General features: G+C 54.3%; 2 protein-coding genes across 5 annotated transcripts in view; one reads left to right on the top strand and one right to left on the bottom strand.

Moving 5' to 3' along the window:
* FAM83G (family with sequence similarity 83 member G) overlaps positions 1-9,754 on the bottom strand; it is a 33,300-nt gene extending 23,546 nt beyond the window's left edge. The window contains exons 1-2 of the mRNA XM_058428882.1: positions 9,704-9,754; positions 8,807-9,456 (exon numbers count right to left, since the gene is read on the bottom strand). Coding sequence (XP_058284865.1) covers positions 8,807-9,328 — 522 coding nt within the window. The 5' untranslated portion in view covers positions 9,329-9,456; positions 9,704-9,754. The remainder of the gene's footprint in view (positions 1-8,806; positions 9,457-9,703) is intronic.
* The window catches only part of SLC5A10 (solute carrier family 5 member 10), a 71,739-nt gene that overhangs the window by 44,645 nt on the left and 6,672 nt on the right, over positions 1-20,422 (top strand). For 2 of the 4 annotated variants that reach the window (XM_032176959.2, XM_032176957.2), the window contains one exon: positions 18,710-18,817. The exons of 1 other annotated variant lie outside the window; for it this stretch is intronic. In XM_032176959.2, coding sequence (XP_032032850.1) covers positions 18,710-18,817 — 108 coding nt within the window. Of the gene's footprint in view, positions 1-18,661; positions 18,818-20,422 lie in introns of all 4 variants that reach the window. One more of the 4 variants, XM_032176956.2, reaches the window with a different exon arrangement.

Here is a 20,422-nt window from a genome sequence, read left to right as displayed (position 1 = left end):
CTGCCTAATAAAGCTTGACAGGAAGCCACAAAAGCATTAAATCGTTTCCAAGTAACCTAACTGCATCCCAGAACAAGGCTCCAAAATATTTAAAGGAGAAAACAAAACAAACAAAATCTACAAGCAGCCCACAACATAAAATCCAACATGCCTGGTATCCAATTAAAAATTACCAGACACACAAAGAAGCAGGAAAACATGATGCACATGAGAAAAAAAACCCATCAAAATCAACCAAAAACTGACACAGATGTTAGAACTGGCAGACAAAGACATGAAAACAGTTATAACTGTGTTCCATGTGTTCAAAAAGTTAGGTAGAGATGTGGAAGATTTTTTTTTTAGCCAACAAATCGAAATTCAAGAGGTGAAAATGCAACATTTAAGACGAAAAATATACTAGGTGGAATTAACAGATTAGACACTATAGAAGAGAAAATTAGTGAACTTGAAGACATATAAGTAGAAACTGTCCAAAATGACACACAGAAAGACTGAAAGAACATGATCACAGCATCAGCAAACTGTGGGTCAACTTCAAGCCATCCAATATATGTGTAATTGCAGTCTCAGAAGGTGCAAGGGTTGGGAGTCAGCGAGAGACCCAAAAAAAAAAAAAAAAGAAAAAAATGGCCAAAACACTTCTACCATTTGATTAAAGACTAAATCCAAGGCGAGGTGCAGTGGCTCTCCCCTGTAATTCCAGCACTTTGAGAGGCAGAGGCGGGTGGATCACTTGAGGTCAGGAGTTTGAGACCAGCCTGGCCAACATGGCGAAACCTTGTCTCTACTAAAAATACAAAAATTAGCAGGGCATGGTGGAGTGTGCCTATAATCCCAACTACTTGGGAGGCTGAGGCAGGAGAATTGCTTGAACCCGGGAGGTGGAGTTTGCAGTGAGCCGAGATTGTGCCACTGCACTCCAGCCTGGGCAACAGAGTAAGACTCTGTCTCAATTGAAAAAAAAAAAAGGCCAGGCGCGGTGGCTCACGCCTGTAATCCCAGCACTTTGGGAGGCCGAGGCGGGAGGATCACGAGGTCAGGAGATCGAGACCATCCTGGCTAACATGGTGAAACCCCGTCTCTACTAAAAATACAAAAAAAAAAAATTAGCTGGGCGTGGTGGCGGGCGCCTGTAGTCCCAGCTACTCGGGAGGCTGAGGCAGGAGAATGGCGTGAACCCGGGAGGTGGAGCTTGCAGTGAGCCAAGATCGTGCCATTGCACTCCAGGCTGGGTGACAGAGCGAGACTCCGTCTCAAAAAAAAAAAAAAGACTAAATCCACAGGTCTCAGAAGAGACATGAAAAAACTATACCAACACACATCATAAACAAATCACTTAAAGTCAGTAACAAAGAGAGCCTTAAAAACAACCAGAGGAGAAAAGACAACTGCATGTCAAGGAACAAAGTACGTGGACTTCTCATCAGAATCACTGCAAGCCACAAGACAACAGGCAATATCTTTAAAGTACTAAATGGAAAAAAAAAATCAACTTAGAATTTTATACCCAGCAAAAATACATTTCAAAACAAAAGGCAAACTAAAGATTTTTTCAGATATAAAAAAACTGAGAGAATTCATTACCAGCAGACCCACACTCCCTCCTCCAGCTGCAACCCCCTCTCCAGCAGCACAGTTGGGACAGACGTGGCTGCAGCACCTCAGTTTTTCTATCATGACATGGTCCCACGCCTCCTCCCCTCCTCCCCCCCTCCAGCGGGCTGGCAGAATTAGTGAGATCCCATCTGAAGAGGCCCAAGAAGGTTCGCTGGGTTAGGAAGTTCTCCTAGGATCCCTGGGTGGTGCTCCCTGCCACCTCCTGGCAATCTCCAAACAAGTTTGCCCATATAGTGGCTCTGAAAGTCTGTCACTGAGAGGACTACTTTAGCTAACAGTCTCATCTTGCCTCCCAGGGTAAAGGGAGTCTGTGTACTTGGTAACAAATGCTGACCCCAGCCAGAGCAAGGATAATTAGGCCAACCAGCTGGCACGCATACAGGTGTCCCTTTTCTGAAGACAGGGAGGGGTGGTGATGGCCACTCCCATTTTTCAGAGGGGGTGTCACTGTCCCAGGGCCACCCTGTCAACTAGTGGCAGAGGTCTCTTGTTCTTAGGTTTTTCTCCTAACGGGGGACCCTGTGTCCATTCCAGCCTCTGAACCCACCCACAGCCTCCCAGAGCCCACCTCAGCTCTTGAAACAAATACCTGACCCTCAGCACTGTCTGGAAGGTCAATGCCTGGGCCTCCCTGGCTCTGCCATGCCTTCCCTGGGTGGCCCATGGCAGGTCACTTCCCACTCTAAGCCTCAGTTTCTCTTCCTGGTAACATGGGGAGTGAAACTGGATGAACTCTGAGGTCCCATTCCCCTCGACATTCATCAGCTCTGTGAACACCTTCCCCACCCTCTGACTATTAAGACTGAAGCCTCATTAAGGCCAATTAAAGGAAGATCAGGCCTTCTGAGCACCAAATGGCTGCAGTGGGTTGGGGTCAAGAAGCCCAGGCTAACCATGCCCAGAGCGCTCTGACCAGGAGGCTCGGCCTAGCCCAGTGGCATGAAGGCACTACCCTGAGTCTCCTACCTCCCCCAGACGGACATCAGCTTCCTCGTCATGGCTCAGGAATACTGCAGAGACAAGGGGCTGGCAGAGCTTGGGGAAAGGCCATGACGTGACCAAGGCTGTTCCCTGTGGATGAGGCAAGAGGGCAAGATCCTTTCCCGCTGGCCGCAAGGAGCTTCAGAATCCTCAGAGCTTCCAGGCTCGCAGGCGCAGGATCCAGCCAACCAGACCATCCCACGTGGGCAGCAAATGGCACCAGCTGAGAATTTTCAAACAGGAAAATCTCAGAACTATAGATTCAAAAGCCTTTAAAACCTCAGCTTCTCCAGGGTCCAAGAGCAACAGACACTGGGGCCATCAAGCATCCTAATGCCCCAGAAAGCCTGGCTTGGAAAGGACTTGCCCAAGGTCACAAAGCACACCAGGGCAGGGCTGAGGCTTCTAGGCCACCTGGTGCCCACATGCTCTCTGCTGAGTTCCACTGAGCCCCTGCTTGAACTTCTCCCAGGACAGGGAGCTCACCACTTCCACCCCAGACTACTCACAGAGAGAAGCTCTCAGGACAGGAGTGAGGAGTGAATGTGGGGGAGGCGAGGGGAGAGATCTGGCATCTACCGATGCCAGCTCCATGCCAGACACAGAGTGTTTTACACACCCCACTTTTTCCCATTTAAATCTCACTATGACTTTATGAGGCAGGTGTTAGCTGTTAGCACCACCATGACACTGAGGAGGAAGGAACAGAAGGTAAGAGAGGCCAAGCAACTATCTCCGAGCAGCCACTAAAGATAACACCAGAGCTGGGGCTCATGCCTGGGTCCCAGTGATAACGGAAGCCTGTCTTCCCACCGCCCCACATGGCATTTAACCTGGCAAGGTACTCGAGCCCAGGGGTCATTCAGACCCTTAAAGGGGACTAGGACAGCCCACCCAGGCCAAGGCCTGCCAGGCTGGGGCCAACATGGGCCAGGGCACAGGGCGGGACCCCATCTTCCTCCCTAGCTGCTCTCAAGGCAGAGGGTAGCTCAGTGCTTTTGGATGTTCTTGTCTGTCACTGCTTCAAGACAAGGCCTGATCCCCATTTTACAAGTGAAGAAACTGAGGCCCAGGGTCCTGCAGCATGCAACTGGCTAAGTGGGACTAGCACCCTCTGCTGGCCCAGGGGCCAGGACCCTCAGCTGCAGGGAGACCCTCTCCAACCAGGGAGACCCAATCCAGGTCCAGCCACACCTAAGACCCTTGGTGTAACCTTATGAAGGCCCCAGCCGACTCTGAGCCTCAGTTTCCCCAGCTGTGATATGAACATGACGGCAGGCCCTGGCTCTTGGGGTTGTGGGAAGGAGGCCAGCCCAGTGGCTGAGCAGCTGCCTGTCCCACTGGAGTGCCCAGACGGGCAGGCACTCTCTCCTTAGAGCTCCTTCCTCAAAGGGCTGCTCCCGGCTCTCCTCGAAACTCTTAATTAAGGGAAGGGAGCCTTTGGAGCGCACAGGAGTTAACACCTGGAATTACTTTATCAGATGGTTCCCCACCCACTCTCTGACCTGCGGTGGGGGCCTGGGCCAGCTGTGCCCCCCACAAGGTGTCAACTGGGCCACCTGTGGCCTCTGGCAGTGTGGGGAGCTGTCCTGGCACTGCCCAGCTAAAGGATGCAATGAGTGGCCTTCCTCCTGGTCCCCAGGCCACAGAGCTCACCCTGTTCTTGTGAGTCCCCGTCCCAGCTCTCCTCCAGAGAGCCCAGTATTTAGCTGCCAAGGAGCCTCATGAAAACGCTTTTACTGCCAGGCATGGTGGCTCATGCCTGTAATCCCAGCACTTTGGGAGGCAGAGGTGGGTGGATCACAAGGTCAGGAGTTCAAGACCCACCTGACCAATATGGTGAAACCCTGTTTCTATTAAAAATACAAAAATTAGCTGGACGTGGTGGCACACGCCTGTAATCCCAGCTACTCAGGAGGCTGAGGCAGGAGAATCGCTTGAACCCCGGAGGTGGAGGTTGCAGTGAGCAGAGATCGTGCCACTGCACTCCAGCCTGGGTGACACAGTGAGACTTTGTCTCAAAAAGAAAAAAAAAAAGAAAATGCTTTTACTGTCCTGAGTCAACAGGATCCAGCAGTGAGGCTCCGGTGCTCCCATGCAGGGGTAGGGCTCAGAAGCGACAGTGCCACTGCTTCTCCAGGGAATGGGGGGGTGCTCAGGGCCTGCAGACTGGGGGTCTGGGCCCAGTCCCTCCAGATATCAGTTCTGTGACCTCAGGCAAGTTATTTGCCATCTCTGAGCCCCACCAAGCCGCAGTTTCCTCATCTGCACAATGGAGACAACACCTACTTTCCAGAGTTGTGGGGAGGATTACACAGCATGGTAAAGTGCCTGCTCAGCACCTGGCGTGGGGCTGGCATTTAGTAAGCGCCTCATTAAGCTGCGTCTATTCTCCTAGAGCCAAGCTGTGGGCCAGGACTTCAGCGTGTGAAGGCAGGGGCCTGACAGAAAAAATGTGGGGTGAATCAGGCATCATGAAACTTGGGTTTGACTTTATTTCTCCGGGTCTGTTCCCAAGCCCTGGCCTGGCATGCAGAGAGTGGCCCTGGCCACTGGCGCCTCACCCTCCCTCAGTTCCCTCAACTGTGAAATAGGGAAGGTGTGATCTGTCCCTGCCCCTGGGGCCTCACCCCGGGGCTGGTGAGGGATCCTGCTAAGGCCTCCCTGCTGTGTCATGTTGAGGGGGGGCTCAGCATCTGCTGGAGGAGCAACCAGCTAGAACATCTACATCCAGCTCTGGCTGAGGGAGCCCCAACCCAGCCCAGCCTCACCCCTTCTCAGGCTGCAGCCGAGCGAGGCCAGGGCTCGCCCCTCCCAGGCGTGATCCTACAGGCCCGTCCTCTGGTATGCAGTTGGAACCCCACAGCAGGTTTTTCCCCAGATAAATCATGGCTCCTGGGGCTGGGGGAGGGGCAGGCAGTTGACCTTCCATCTTGGAGTTGGAGCCCACTAGGGCTGGAGGGAGGCTGGGAGGACACAAGCTGCTGAGAGTGAGACCCGGGACCCACCCGCCTCTTGTCCCAGGGGAGTCTAGGATCACAGGGCAGCAAGGTGTCAGGGCTGAAGGGGCCCCTAACAGTCTTCAACACCTGTTCCCATTTTACAGATGGGATGACCGGGGCTTGGAGAGGAGCTGGGGCTTGTTCCAGGTCACACAGTCAGGCGGAGGCAGAGCACGGACTCTTGGTTCCTGGTCCTGCTGTCCACTAGTTCCATTCTAGTCATTTGGGAAGGGGGGTGGGAAGCGGGGACTGACAGCAGTCCTGACAGGAACACAGCCGCTCCCGAGTGCTGCGTCACTTCCCTGCCCCAGGGTCTGCCTGTTGTGCTGACGACAGGTGAGTGAGGAGGCGGCGGGCTGGGCTGTTCTGACTCAGCCCCAGCAGCCCCAGCCTGAAGCCCCCGGTGGGAAGGGGCCAGTGTGCGGCAAGGCGGCCCAGGCAGAAGGATCCCCATCCCAGCCAGGGGGGCAGGCAGAGTTCTCCCTACACAATACCAGAGTGAGAAGGGGAGGTGGAAGCATGGGCAGGAGAGGTGATTCACGGGGAGAGATAAGGCAGGGAGCGCTCCTGGCAAGCAGGCAGACAAAGCGCCCCGTCAGCATCCGTCAGTGTCCGGGCCCTGCTCCTGTGAGCCTGGGAAGCAGCCAGGGCAGGACAGCTGGAGGACTGCAGTGGCCTGGATGAGCTGCCCCTCCCAGCCCCCGCCTGTCACTCTGTCCTGCCAGGGCCAGGGCACAAGGGATAGCCTGGAGTTTGAGGGAAACACAGGCCTGGTCCCCACCCCTCTACCTGAGAACTAGCTAGGTGACCTTGGGCAGGGACTAACCAGTTTCTACATCTGAAAAATGGGACAGATAACACTGGCTGAGATTACAAAGCGCCTCGCACTCAATCAACACTTGCTATTGTTATTATCCCTGCCCACACATGCCACACATGCCTGGGCCACGGGTCCCAGGACAGATGTGGCAGGGAAGGAAGTGCCCAGGGCAGAAAGCAGGGGCTTGGCTCACCACAATGCTGTGGAGTCATGAACAAATCCCTGTCCTTCTCTGTGCCTCAGTATCCTTGTCTGTCAGATGAGGGGCTTAGTCTCTACTGCCTCTGAGGCCCCCACTGTGGGACCCTTGAGGACTCCCTGAGGTCTGAGAGTAGGGAGCAGTCTCAGCAGTGAGTGCCCCATCCCGAGGGCTGGAAAAGCAGAAAGCAGGGCCCACCAGTCCGGGGCTGGAGGACATCACTCACTGTGGGGCCGTGTAGACAGACTGGCACCCAAACTGGGGACCAGCTTCTTCCTAGCTATGTCACCTTAGACAGGTGACAGCAATCACCTTGTGGGAAGCAAAGGAAGGCAATGTCACCTTAGGTGACACTAATAACCTTGTGGGGCTTTTGTGGGAAGCAAAAGGAGCTCCAGGTGGCCCATGGGACTGTATGGAGTGGCTGGGTCACAGCTGTAGCCAGAGACTCAGGGAGGAACCTGGGGTCAGCAGGTGAAGCCCTGGCCCTGGGAGCCCCTATCTGGCCCATCGCTGGGCAGGGGATCTGTCTGTCTGCAGACCCTCTGGCTGTTCCCATCTGCATCCTTCCTGTCGCTGACAAGGAGGGGAGGCACAGAGGAGTGGGAACCTTGGCACAGCAGGTCCCCCTACCCAGGGCCTCAGTTTCCCTATTTTCAAGATGGAAGTGGAGGCTGGGTAATGGGATCCCAGCAGGCTCTCTGTGGGGACTGGGTTCTCTAGCCTCTAGTAGGGCGGGTCTCTCAGTCTGCAAATTATGAAGGTCCCTTCCTCCTCCCCCTCCTCCTCCTCTTCCTCTAACTCCTTCCTTACTTTTGTCACCCAATATTCCATCTTCACAATAGCCAAAGATGCAGCTTTTATCTGTACCACCTCCATCTTATAGACCAGAAACCCAAAGCCTCAAAGCTGCCCTGGGTCAGTCAGTGAATTGAGAGCAGCCAGGCCAGGGGCCAGGCGCCCCCACCCAGCTAGCTGACCCAAGTGGTCCCCTTGTTGGGCAGGGACTCCACCTTCCTGGAAACTGGGGCCAGGGCCAGGGGCCACCGGGGCCACCTCATCAGTTCTTGACACACTTCTGGTTTCTCTGCCCACGAGCTTCCCCAAGGCCCTGTCAGTTAGCCAGGATGGTCCCTGAAGGCAGCATTCTGGTCTTCTGCAATTGGCTGCCCTGCTCTGGGACTGGAAGTATAAAGGGATTAGACCCAGCTAGGAACACGTCATCCCACAACCTGAGGCCCAGACCTGGCTTCAGAATCCTCAACACAACTCACTAGGTAAGCTTTATCTATCAAATCAAGATGTGCTTGGAAATGATGAGAAGGTACTTACGTGCAGCAGGCATTAGCACCTGCTCATGGTCACAACTGTCCAGCAGTGGCCTAGCTGTCTCTGCAAGTGGCAAGCACCCCTTCTCAGAATGTGTGACGGTGTGTCAGCCAAGAATGGCCCCCCACAGCTAGGGCACTGCACAGCCCAACAGGGGTGGAGAAGGGGAGGGCCAGAGAAGGCTTGAGGTCCCTTCCGGTGGCAACATTCAGGTGGACAATGCTCAGGTGGACTCACTCCACTTCCACAGATGAGGACCACACCTCCCTCACCCGAGCATCCTGGCCTGGAAAGTTTCCACCATTGCAAAGCTCACAAAGAGGCTCAGAGAGGGTGTGCAATCTGCTCCCAGTTGCTCAGCACAGCTAGGAAACAGGCAGTGTTGAACAAGGACCTCCAGGCCAGTCTCAGATGGACTCGGACCATGCCTATTCCCTCAACCCACAACAAAAGCTCTCCCCACCAGAGCGCTCACGGTGTGTGCGTGTCTTTACAGTGAATCAGAGCCACTCTAAGGGACAGTAAGAGGAAGCCCTGGGGTTCCTCCCCTCCGCACTCCACCCTATCTCGGTGCCTTCTTCTGGGGAACCAGAAACACCCCCAACAATAAAGAGGCCCCTTGAGACGGGGCAGCCCACTGTCACCTGCTAGGACCTGGGAACCCTACCCTGCAAAGAAACTACGGATCCCCACGAAGGTGGGGAGGAAACCTCCACCCAGGAGCCAGCCAGGGAAACAGTAGCGATCCCTAGAAGCCCATGTTGGGCTCCCGTTTTGAGCTCTGAGTGAGCCTGTATTGAGAGGGGTCCGGTGGCTGGTTGGGCCGTGGCTCCAGGAGTCCCCGCGCTGCCTCACCTTCTGTGCCTGGCTGATCATCTTCCGCACCACCTCTTTGATGTGGGCCTGCCCGTCTATGGGGGGCTGCATGTAGACGCTGGCCCGGGTCACGCCGCGGTAGGCGATGGTGTCCGGCCAGCCCAGGTCCAGCTGCGGGATGGAGCGGTCCGACTTCTGGGGCCAGTACTCCAGGGAGGGCAGCGGCTCGGCCTCGGTGGGGACCCCATCCGCCCCGCTGGCTTCCTCGCCGTCGCCGACCCCGTTGTCCTCGGGCCCCTGAGAGGGGCCCGTGCCCCGAGGGTCCTCAGAGCCTGGGTCGTACACCTCGATGGTCTCCAGGATGCGCTTGAGCTCCAGCTCCGAGAGGAAGTCTCGGATGTTCTCCCGCTTGAGCACCTCGTAGAAGGCGTCCCGGCCGCGAGCCACCAGGGCCTCCAGCGCCAGCCGCTGCTCCTCGCTGTAGAAGAACTCGGGCTTGGACTCGCTGGAGCGCCAGTTCACATGGTTGTCGTCCAGACACTGCACCTGAGAGAAGGCCATGGCGCCGCCTGCCCGGGCACTGCTGCCGGGGGTGGGTGGGCAAGGTCCGGCTCCTAGCTCCGGCCCAGCTGGGGCACCGCGCGCTCGGGGGCCTCTCCGCGGCCTCTGCTCCTCTGCCCATGAGCAACCTGCGGGAAAGACCTGATGAGCCCGGCTCGGCGCGGAGGGCGGGCCGCGCGGGGAGGGGCGGCGGGGGGCGGGGCCGGGAACCCAGGTGGGCGTGGGAAGGACGGGGCTGGAGCTGGGGCTGGGGCTGGGAAGGTGAGGTGGGGGCACTGGACTGGGATAGGGAGAACGTAAGGGATCGGAACAGCGGTGAGGGAGCCGTGGGCCACGTCCCAGGGCTCAGCGTGCCTCTATGTGCAGGGAACCCACATCCCAGATTTCCGGAACTGCCTGAAGTCCTAGCAACTTCTGAGGGAAAGAAACTAGGGCAGCCGGGGAACTTCCCAGTAGCTTCTTAGAGTGGGAGGCGGCCCCGGCACACAGGCGTCCCACAAACCGAGGGCTTCCGGGTAAGGGAGGGGTCTTAAAATTTCCGGGTGCCGGCAACCCAGGAGGCCTGCCCGGAGGAGGCCGGGGCTCTGGGAGGGGTCCAGGAGACCCAGAAGTGCGGTTGGGGGGCGGCGGCGCCCCGCGAGACCCGGGACCCCGGGGGCGCGGCCGGCACTTGCTTACCGAGCGGGCGCTGGCGGAGTGGGGCGCACACGCGGCGACGGCGCGAGGCTGGGCGAGGGCGCGCCGGTGACTCAGGGCCGCCCAGTTCACCCTGCCGCCGCCACCTGCGGTCACGTGCCGCCCGGGGCGGGGCCGGAAGCTGATTCACCCCTCGACAGGCAGACAGACCTGGGGCGGGCGCACTGCCCACGGTCCCCTGGTGCCCGAATTCCTAAAAGCTCAGAGGCCTAAGCCCAAGAGCTCCTGGAACACCCAGCCCAGAGAGGGACAGTGTTCTCCCTGAGGTCACACAGGGGGTCAACAGCCTTGGCACCCCCCTGTGCCCCCAGGGTCTGTTGGTGATCCTGGATCAACCCTGGCTGTGCCCAGTTTCGCCGGTGTGGCGGGAAGTCGGTGCGGCTGTATAGATACCCAGCTGTCCAGTTGTGGAAACAGGTCTAGGGTACTGGGCTGGGAGACTCCAGGCAGGGATAGGGCACTAACTGACCCAAACTCAGGGCTTTCCTGAGCAGATACCCAGTTCTCAGTCCTGAGCCCTGATCCCCTCTGGGAGGGGTCCCTGGACTGCTTCTGCGTGGCAGGCAGCACCCGACCTGAACCCTAGGGCAGGGAGGGGCCAAGAGGGCCGCTGTGGGCTGGGGTCAGGCCTAGCTTTCTGCTAAGCGTCCCCTGGGGTTGGGACCCTGGTTATGGGGAGCGTGGAGACCACATCTGAAGGCAGGCTTTGAGGGTGGGACAGCAAAGCCCATTAAATCTGGCCCAACAAACAGCCCCAACCCCATCGCGTGCTGCAGCCAGTCTGCCGGGCACCAGGCCCAGCCCTTCCTCCCATCCCCCATACTTGCTCTGGATCTGGATGGGGCTGGTTTGGGGCCTTTAAGGATGCTGCTTCGGTAGGCTGGTGACATCTCTAGGCCTTGTGCCCTCAAACCCCCCTCCTCCAAGGCCTTCTCCACCATTCATGGCCCATCAGGACTCCGTGCCTCTGAGTCCACTGCCCTGGGCAATGACTGGCCTCCTAGGCCCAGCATCCTTGTGATCCTCATCACTGACCCCTCAAGCCTGAAGTCCTACACTCTGCCATACAGCCCCCCAAGGGCTTTATGCTACTGAACATAGTGGCCCTTGGGGAACAGGCACACATATTTGCATCCTCCCCCTGCCCCAGGGCCAGAGAGGGGAGGTGGTCCCAGCAGGAGAGCCCTGCCTTGAGGGTCCTGAAGACCCATTTATAGCCCCTCTGCTGCTGTGGATCCCCTGTAAGACCCTCTCTGAGCTGCCTCAGCTTCTGCCTTTGTTCTTACCAATGCACAGAGGCTGGGGAGTTCAGGAAGGGAGTCCAAGGCCTCACTTCCCCCTCCACCACCCCCACACTTCTGCAGTTGATGAACAGGAAGGTTGTACGCACCCAGTTTTCCCCAGTAGCGACGTTTTGCATAACTATAATACAATAATATCACAGCCAGAAAATTGACACTGGTGCAATCCACAAAGCTTTTTTAGATTTCACCAGTTTTTTGTTTGTTTTGGGATAGGGTCTTGCTCTGTCACCTAGGCTGGAGTGCAGTGGTACGTACAATCATTGCTCAATGCAGCCTTGAACTCCTGGGCTCAAGCGATACTCCTGCCTCAGCCTCCTGAGTAGCTGGGACCACAGACACCATGCCCAGCTAATTTTTTTTCTTTTTTCTTTTTTTTTTTTTTTTTTTTTTTGTAGAGACAAGGCCTCACTGTGTTGCTCAGACTGGTCTCAAACTCCTGGCCTCAAGTGATTCTCTCACCTTGGCCTCCCAAAGTTCTGGGATTACAGGCATGAGCCACTGCACTGGCCAGATTTCACCAGTTTTACATGCACTCATTTATGTGTGTGTATACAATCTGATTATGTATATAGATTTGTGTAACCACCATTCCAATCAAGATAAAGAACTGTTCTATCACTACAAAGATCTCCTTCTCTGTAGCCATCCCCACACCTCCCCCGACCACCATTCCTAACTTCTGGCAACCACTAATCTATTCTACAATTCAACAATTTTGCTATTTCAAGAATGCTACATAAATGGAAGATATAGTAGATAAACTTTTGGGATTGGCCTTTTTTCCCACTTAGCATAATTCTCCAGCAAGTCATCCACGTTGTTTCATGGATCAATTGTTTGTGTTTTTCATTGCTGACTAGTATTCCATGGTATGGATATACCACAGTTTGCTTAACCATTTCAGTGATTGAAGGATATGTGGGGTTTCCAGCTTTCGATTATTACTAATAACCTTGCTATGAGCATTCATATACATATGTATATAAACATCAGGTTTCATTTCTCTGGCATAAGTGCCCAAGAGTGTTATTCCTGGGTCCTGGTAGTTGCATGTTCAAACACTGCCAAACTTTTTCCAGAGTGGCTGCACCATTTCACATTCTCACCAACAGTGTATGAGTGATCAAGTTTCTCCACATCCTTGTCAACATGTGGTGTTACCACTATTTTTTTTTTTTTTTTTTTTGGCCATTCTGATAGGTAGGTCATATCTTATTGTGGCTTAAATTTATGCTTTCCTGATGGCTAATGTCAATGAATCTCTTTTCACGGGCTTATATGCCATTTGTTTGTCTTTTCCTGTGAAACATTTGTTCATATCTTTTGCCCATTTTCTAATTGGATTGTCTATTTTTTAACCCTTGAGTTTTAACTTTTTTACTTTTTTGTTTTATTAGAAATAGGCTCTTGCTCTGTTATCCAGGCTGAAGTGCAGTGGTGTGATGATAGCTCACTGCAACCTCAAATTCCTGGGCTCAAGCCATCCTCCCACTTCAGCCTCCTGAGTAGCTGGGACTACAGGTGTGCACCACCATGCCTGGCTAATTGTTTTTTATTTTTGGTAGAATCATGGTCTTGCTATGTTGCCCAGGCTTATACTGTTGAGTTTCAAAAGTTCTTTATATATTCTAGATACAGGACCTTTGTTGGGTGCATGCTCTGCAAATATTTTCTCCCAGTCAGTAGCTTGCCATTTCATCCTCTTCGAGGTGTCTTACACAGAGCTGAAGTTTTAAATGTTGATGAGGTCCAGTTTATCAATTTTTCCTTTTATGCATCATGCTTCTGGCGTCAAGTCTAAGAACTATTCACTTTGTTGAAGTCAAAATGAAAATGTAGAGATGAATCTCTACATTTAACGTTTTATTTGGGAAGAAAAATTGCAATTCAGGGCATGCACAAAGACTGGGTGGTCTTTGATGTGTCTGGAGAACACAAAGAAGGTTAGAAGTTTTCTTGAAAGCAGAAATGTTACTTAGTGCTCTTTGAGAAAGTTCCTTGGCACTAGTAAGGGTTTGGGCAGCTGCAGAGTTCTGATTGGTAAGTGACAGTGGTAAGCAAAATTAGTCCTAGGTTTGTAGCAAGTTATCTCAGCAGCTATAGATAAAGCTGGTTGCAGGTTGTAAAAGGGAGTTTCTTTCACCAGCCAGGCTCACACGGAATTGCATTTTTGGATTAATGTTATGTACCGTGGGTGCTTTCCCCCACTGTCCTCTTAACTCTGTTTTAGTTTTGTAGACAAGAATGATCCAATGTGTATGATCAACTTTTACAGCCTAGCCTTAGGTCCTAAAGATTTTCTCCTATCATTTTCCCCAAAAGTTTGATCTTTTTTTTTTTTTAAACATTTTACATTTAAATCTGTGATCTATTTTGAGCTAATTTTTGTATAAGGTGTGAAGTTTAGGTTGAGGGTAGGTTTTTGGCCTATAGATGTTCTCAGAATTCTGAGTTTTCACAGAGGAGGAGACAGCCTCACAGAGTTATTTTTTGTGTTTTTTTGTTTTTGTTTTTTTTTTTTTGATATGGGGTCTTGCACTGTCGCTCAGGCTGGAGTGCAGTGGCATGATCTCAGCTCACTGCAAGCTCCGCCTCCTGGGTTTACACCATTCTCCTGCCTCAGCCTCCCGAGTAGCTGGGACTACAGGCACCCACTACCACGCCCTGCTAATTTTTTGTACTTTTAGTAGAGACGGGGTTTCACTGTGTTAGCCAGGATGGTCTCGATCTCCTGACCTCGTGATCTGCCGGCCTTGGCCTCCCAAAGTGCTGGGATTACAGGCGTGAGCCACCATGCCCGGCATTATTACTTTATTATTATTATTATTTTTTTTTTGAATTAGAGTCTTGTCTGTCTCCTAGGCTGGAGCGCAGTGGCCTGATCTGGGCTCACTGCAACCTACATCTCCCAGATTCAGCGATTCTCATGCCGTAGCCTCCCAAGTAGCTGGGACTACAGGTGTGCACCATTACACCTTGCTAATATTTGTATTTTTTGGTAGAGACGGAGTTTCGCCATCTTGCCCAGGCTGGTCTCAAACTCCTGGCCTCAAGTGATTCATCCACCTCAGCCTCCCAAAGTGCTAGGATTACGGGCATGAGCCACCGTGCCTGGCCAGTCTCAGAGATCTTAATAATCACTCATACAGCAAGGGATTGGGAGAGCTGAGTTTGTTATTGTTGTTGTTTGTTTGTTTGTTTGTTTGAGACAGGGTCTTGCTCTGTCACCTCAAGTCTGGAGTGCAGTGGTGCAATTACGGTTCACTGCAGCCTGGACCTCCCATACTCAAGCAATCCTCCCACCTCAGCCTCCTGAGTAGCTGAGACTACAGACATGAACCACCACGCTAATTTTAATGTTTTTGGTAGAGACATGCTTTCACCAGGCTTTGTTGTTTAATTGAGATGGGGTCTCCCTATATTGGTCAGGTTGGTCTTGAGCTCCTGGCCTCAAACAATCCTCCTGCCTCAGCCTCCCAAAGTGTTGGGATTACAGATGTAAGTCACTCTGCCTGGCTGAGAACTGGATTTGAACTCAGGTCTGGAAGCCTTTCTCCTGCTCCCTCCTGCAATGGCAGTGTCTGGACTGGCTCCCGGGAATGTGCCGGGCCTGGTTAGGGAGTAGAGAGCACCTTGATTACCCCTCAAGGGAATGTGTTCAGTGACCTCCTTGGGAGAGAATCATTCACTCAGTCAACAGACACTTGCAGAGGCTACCATATGGTTGCTTGTGCTAAGCACTGTTGAGACCCAGACTTTTCCCTGAGGCCCCATAGTCATAGTCTGGGTGGGAGGCAGGACAGTCACAGGTCATAGAGTTATTGGTGCCGTGGAGGATATAGCCCCAAAGCCTGAAGGGCTCAGATGTCCATCATGAATTGAGAGGAATGAGTATAAGTTCCTTGGGATAAATCCAGGGAACGACAGAAGGTGGGAAGGGTGTTCCAGGGAGAAGGAACAGCAAACACAGAGACCCAGAGGTGTCCAGGATAGCCTGGGGTGCCAGAAGTCTGGGTGAAATTAGTCAAGGAGAGGGTGGCCGAGCGAGGTGGCCATAGCAAGGGGTGTGGGAGGGCCTTAATTAGAGCCTGTGATACCCCTGCAGTGGCTGGAGAGGCACGGAGTGGGTGTGAGCAGGGAAGAGCGTGGGCAGATTGGTGGGTTTCGAAGTTCCCTTTGCTTGCTTGCAGGGGGAGTGGATTAGGAGGCACAGCGAGGAGGTAGTGCAGTTCCCCTAATAATCAAACAGGACTGGGCATTGGCCATGGGGAGGGAAGACAAGGGGACGAGGAGGGGCAAGCCCCGGCTTCTGGTGTGGGCCTTGGCTGGACGAGGGGCTGATGCAAAAGTGGGGCCCAGTGGGGAGCTCCTATGCCTGCAGAAGCTGGCACCCTGGCAAACCCATAGACCCCTGCCAGCTCCCCAGCTCTCACTGCCCCCCACTCTGCCTCCCCGGGGCTGCTTACTCTGGAGTCCTGGGGGACTGTATTTCAATGGTGACACCATTGCCACTGTTCTCATAAAGAAGTTGTTCTTTCTTGCTGCTCAGCACAAACACTTGGTCAAACCAGTGGTACTCGGGGCGGTTTCCCATGCCCAGAGCCTGGAATGCGCTGAAGAAACTCACAAAGAATCTCCTGACTCCGGCTTTCTGAAACATTATATGGCTGCGACGTCTCACCTCTCCCTCCCAGGAGGGCTGGGTCCTCCGAGTGCCAGTCAGCCTGCCTAGGTTCAGAGCCCATCAGCAGTGGCCCATCACCTGTCCTCTGAATCCTGGACCCCAGTGGCCTCAGAGTTCTGCCATGGGGCCCCCGGCTCTGTCTTGGATCCGACTGTGTCCCCCAGGCAAGTTATGTCCTTTCTGGTCCTGAAAAACTAATGGGGGTAGAGGTGATAGGGTAGGGCAGCTGGATCAAACAGTGCCTGAACTCCTCATGGCTCTTTCTGGGATTCCTTCTCCCACTCCTCCTTTCCTCCTGTGCCTTTCCTCCCTCCTCCACACCATGCAGTCACTTATTCATTCATTCAACCAGTGTTCCCAGAAAGTCTCTTCTGGGCCCTGCCCTGGACCAGGCGATACCTAGGACTTGGAGATGATTCAAACCCAGTGTCTGCCCTTGGGGAGCTTCCATCCTGGTGGGGAAGGTAGACTATGTAAACAAACAACTGTGATTCAATCTTTGGCCTTAGGAGCCCTTGGGAGGAAGCTGCTACTGCCTTGGGGGTTGGGAGAGTCAGGGAAGGCCTCAGAGGACAAGCCCTTTGCAATGGGCCTGGAAACAGGAGGTAAACAAGGGTGGGGGTGGGTGTTAGACGGGCAGTGGTGCCCTGGGAGGAGGGACTGCGTCTGCAAAGGCATGGAGGCGTCCAAGTGCTGGGTGTGTGTGAGAAAATACAAGCAGGTCAGGGTGGCTTGTGCACGGTGCTGGGATGGGAGGTTCTGGGACCAACTGTCAAGGGCCTCGAATGCCATAGAAAGGATATTTTTTCCCCCCCAGGATGCCATGGGCTGAGAGGTGGGGGTAGGGAGGAGGGTCCTGAGAAATAAGTGATATGCTGAAAGCTGTGACTCCAAAGTGTGGAGAGGATGGACAGGAGGCTGGGGAGGAGCATGGGATTGGGCAGGGTGGGCCCCAGATGGGAGGGGGAAGAAGCCATGGGCCTGGGAGCTGATGGGAGGAGACAGGGAGGTGCCTAGGGGATGACAGGAACCTGGGATCTGGGAAGCCTGGAGCTCAAACAGGCTGGGCTGGAGACTGGGACATGGTCAAGGGTGCCAGGGTAGAGGACACTGCCCCAGGCCAGCTGGCCTGGGGGAAGGGGTCTGAGACCCGCCCTTCCCCATGGGCTGGGCATCTAAGAAGGGACATATCAGAAAGGGGCTTTGGAGGGGGCAGTCTACAGAGGGAGCACAAAGTCACAGAAGTGTCAATGCCAGCCACCCCTGCTGCTGCTGTGTTGCAACTCTGCCTGTCCCTAACAGGCCACCGCAGTGCTGTCAGTCAGCTTGTTTCTGAACTCCCCCATAATCATCATCTCCTGGTTAGCTCTGCACTCTGGGCCCTCCTGAAAACCCCCAGGAGCAGGGGCCAAAGGTTTCTAGAAAGTCTTTTACGGGAGGAAAAAGTGAATGTGGGTCAACTCTCTTCATCCCTACATATCACTAGGCCAAAGTCAGCCCCACGACTGTCAACACCAGCAAATCTCACTGAGCAGAGCAGTGCGGAGAGCCCCACACCTCAGGGCTGTGGATGTAGGCCGGGGTTCTGCCCCCACACAGGGCAGGAGGCCGAGGGATGCCTGGATTTAGGGTTCAGTCAGGATCTGGCCCGAGCCTGGGAAATTCGTGAGTCCTTCATTCATTCAACAGATGAGTCGTGTGCACCACCCCAGCCATGGGGGAGATAGCACGAGGCGAACCCCATCCTCTCAGGACTCACCTGCAACAGGGAAGTGGCAAGAACCGAATAAACATGTCCAAGTCCTCCCAGGGATGACAAGGGATGAGGGAAAGCGATGTGGGGCAAGGGGACAGACGAGAATGGGGTGGGGAGGACAGACCGGAATTCTGGAAGGAGGCAGTCCTCAGGCAAGGCCTGGGGCAGGCCTCAGGTGGGAGCGAGGAGGGACTTGCGGGGAGGGGCCAAAGATCTGGATCACCCAGGGTCTTGTAGACTGTTGAGAGGCTGAGTGGCTGGAGAGTTCTGGACATCAGCTCAGCTCTCTGCAGCAGGAAATAGCCTGGCCTAAAGCTTGGACCCCAGGGTTGGAGACAGGGGTGTGGATGGGCTGTGATCCCACATCCTAAGCCAGGAAGCTGGAGCAGGCAGGCCTCGCCAGCCCCTGAACTTTCACCACAGCCCTGCTGCATGAGCTGCAGCTGTGTGACAGCACACTCAAGCCGGCTGCCCATGGACAGACGCGACTTGTCGACTTATCGCTGAGTGAACACAAAGCCCAGGGGACAGGTTGAGGGCCTGGGGCAGGGTCCATCCTGCAGGCCTCTCTCTTCTCTAGCCTCCATTTCCCCCTTTGGGGAGAATGGCTGGGGACGAGGGGGGCAAGGGAGGCTCAGGCCCCGGGTAGACTCTAATGGCGGACCTCACACAGCAGAGCCAACGGCAGGTGAGCCCCCTGGCCAAGGAGAAGTGGGATCAGGAAGAAGGGTTATGATGGAGAACAGCAGGGGAAAGGATTTTCAGAGGCCATGCCCTCCCCATGGCTCAGATTGTGAAACTGAGGCCCAAGGCCAAATGGTAACAGGTCAGAGGCATTGATGGAGCAGGTCTGGGCCAGGCTCCTGCCCCCAGCCCTATCTTGCCCATCCCAGGTGCTCATGTCTATGGGGAGAGACACCAAGTGTCCGTCTCTCGAACAGATGATGTGGGCTGCGTGGTGCCGTCCGAGTGCCTGCGGGCCTGCGGGGCCGAGGTTGGCTGCTCCAACATCGCCTACCCCAAGCTGGTCATGGAACTGATGCCCATTGGTGAGGCTGTGTGATTGGGGGTCCAGGTGGAGGGCATGGGGTGGGACTTGGGGCCCAATGAGTATGGGGACTGTGGAGGCCACTGTGGATCTAGTGTGATGCTGGGTGACATCCCGGTGGGCTGTTCTGCTCCTAGGAGAGGAGAGCAGAAGCACTCACGATAGAAAACACTCGAACACCTACTGCGTGCCAACACCATACCCAGGGCTTCCCAGGTGATGCACTGGCCTCCTCTTCTCAGGAACCCCTAGTGCTGTTAGTATCATCCCCATTTTTTTTTTTTTTTTTTGAGATGGAGTTTTGCTCTTATTGCCCAGGCTGGAGTGCAATGGTGTGATCTCGGCTCATTGCAACCTCCACCTCCTGGGTTGAAGCTATTCTCCTGCCTCAGCCTCCCAAATAGCTGGAATTACAGGCACGCGCCACCACACCTGGCTAATTTTTGTGTATTTAGTAGAGACGGGGTTTCACCATGTTGACCAGGCTGGTCTTGAACTCCTGACCTCAGGTGATCCACACACCTCAGCCTCCCAAAGTGCTGGGATTACAGGCATGAGCCACTGCACCTGGCCTATATCATCCCCATTTTAAAGACAGGGAAACTGAGACCCAGAGAGGTTAAGTGACCTGGCCCAGGTTACATGGCAAGTAAGCTGCAAAGCTGGGATTCTCACCCGATGCATCTGTCTGCACAGCCTGATCTCCTATCTTATGCTGTACCATCTCTTGGGAAAGGCCACCCACTCTCTCCTCTTGCATGCCTACTGGGTGCCAGGCCCTTTACTAACAGTTTCTCATTAAATGCTATGAGATAGGGTTATTGGCTCCATTTTACAGATGGGGAAACTGAGGCACAGAGAGGGGAAAGTGACTTGTCTGAGGTTGTACAGTGACTGAGACACAAACCCAAGACACAAACTGCTTACTCTGCTGGGATCAGGAGCTCAGGACCCCCCACTACATCTGCAGGCATGAGTGCCTATCCTCTGCAAGCCCCCCGCCCACTGCCCTGAGACACTGCAAGCCAATGGGTAGAACTAGTGGGCAGGTTTTGGCTTTTTCCATGTTTCTCGTGGTAGCGGCATCCCTGCCATTTTAATATGGGGTGATGAGTTCCCCATCACAGGAGGTATGCAAGGAGGAGGAAGCAACATAGCAAGGGGTGTGGGAGGTTCAACCCTAAACCCTAAGCAAAAAGCAGAAACAGTTTCCTGAGCCCTTTGCAGCCCGAGCTTTTCCTCTACAGATTCTCAGGTGCTGGAGATTTCCCTGGTCCCCCTCTTTCTAATCCCCTCTTCCTGGAAGCTTTCGATCCCTCAGGTGAGCCCCACCCTGCTCTCTCCTCTTCTCCTTCCCTCCCTCCCTCCCTCCTGCAGAGCTCAGGCCTAAGGGAAGTGAGTACACAGACCTAGGATCAGATCTTGGCTCTGCCACTCACTGGCCAAGAAATTTGGGGCATGTCACTTCCCTGCTTGGAGCCTGGGTGTCCTCATTTGTAAATTGGAGATAATGGCACCTACCCACCCCTCAGCGTTGTTGCTGGGATTAAACATAATGACACAGGGAAAATGCTGGGTGCAGGCTTGGCCACGCTGTGGTTCCCAC

This window comes from Hylobates moloch, unplaced genomic scaffold (genome assembly GCF_009828535.3).
Source record: "Hylobates moloch isolate HMO894 unplaced genomic scaffold, HMol_V3 SCAFFOLD_15, whole genome shotgun sequence".
NCBI lineage: Eukaryota > Metazoa > Chordata > Mammalia > Primates > Hylobatidae > Hylobates > Hylobates moloch.
Note: the sequence above shows the minus strand (reverse complement) of the source record. Positions and strands in the feature narration are given on the sequence as shown.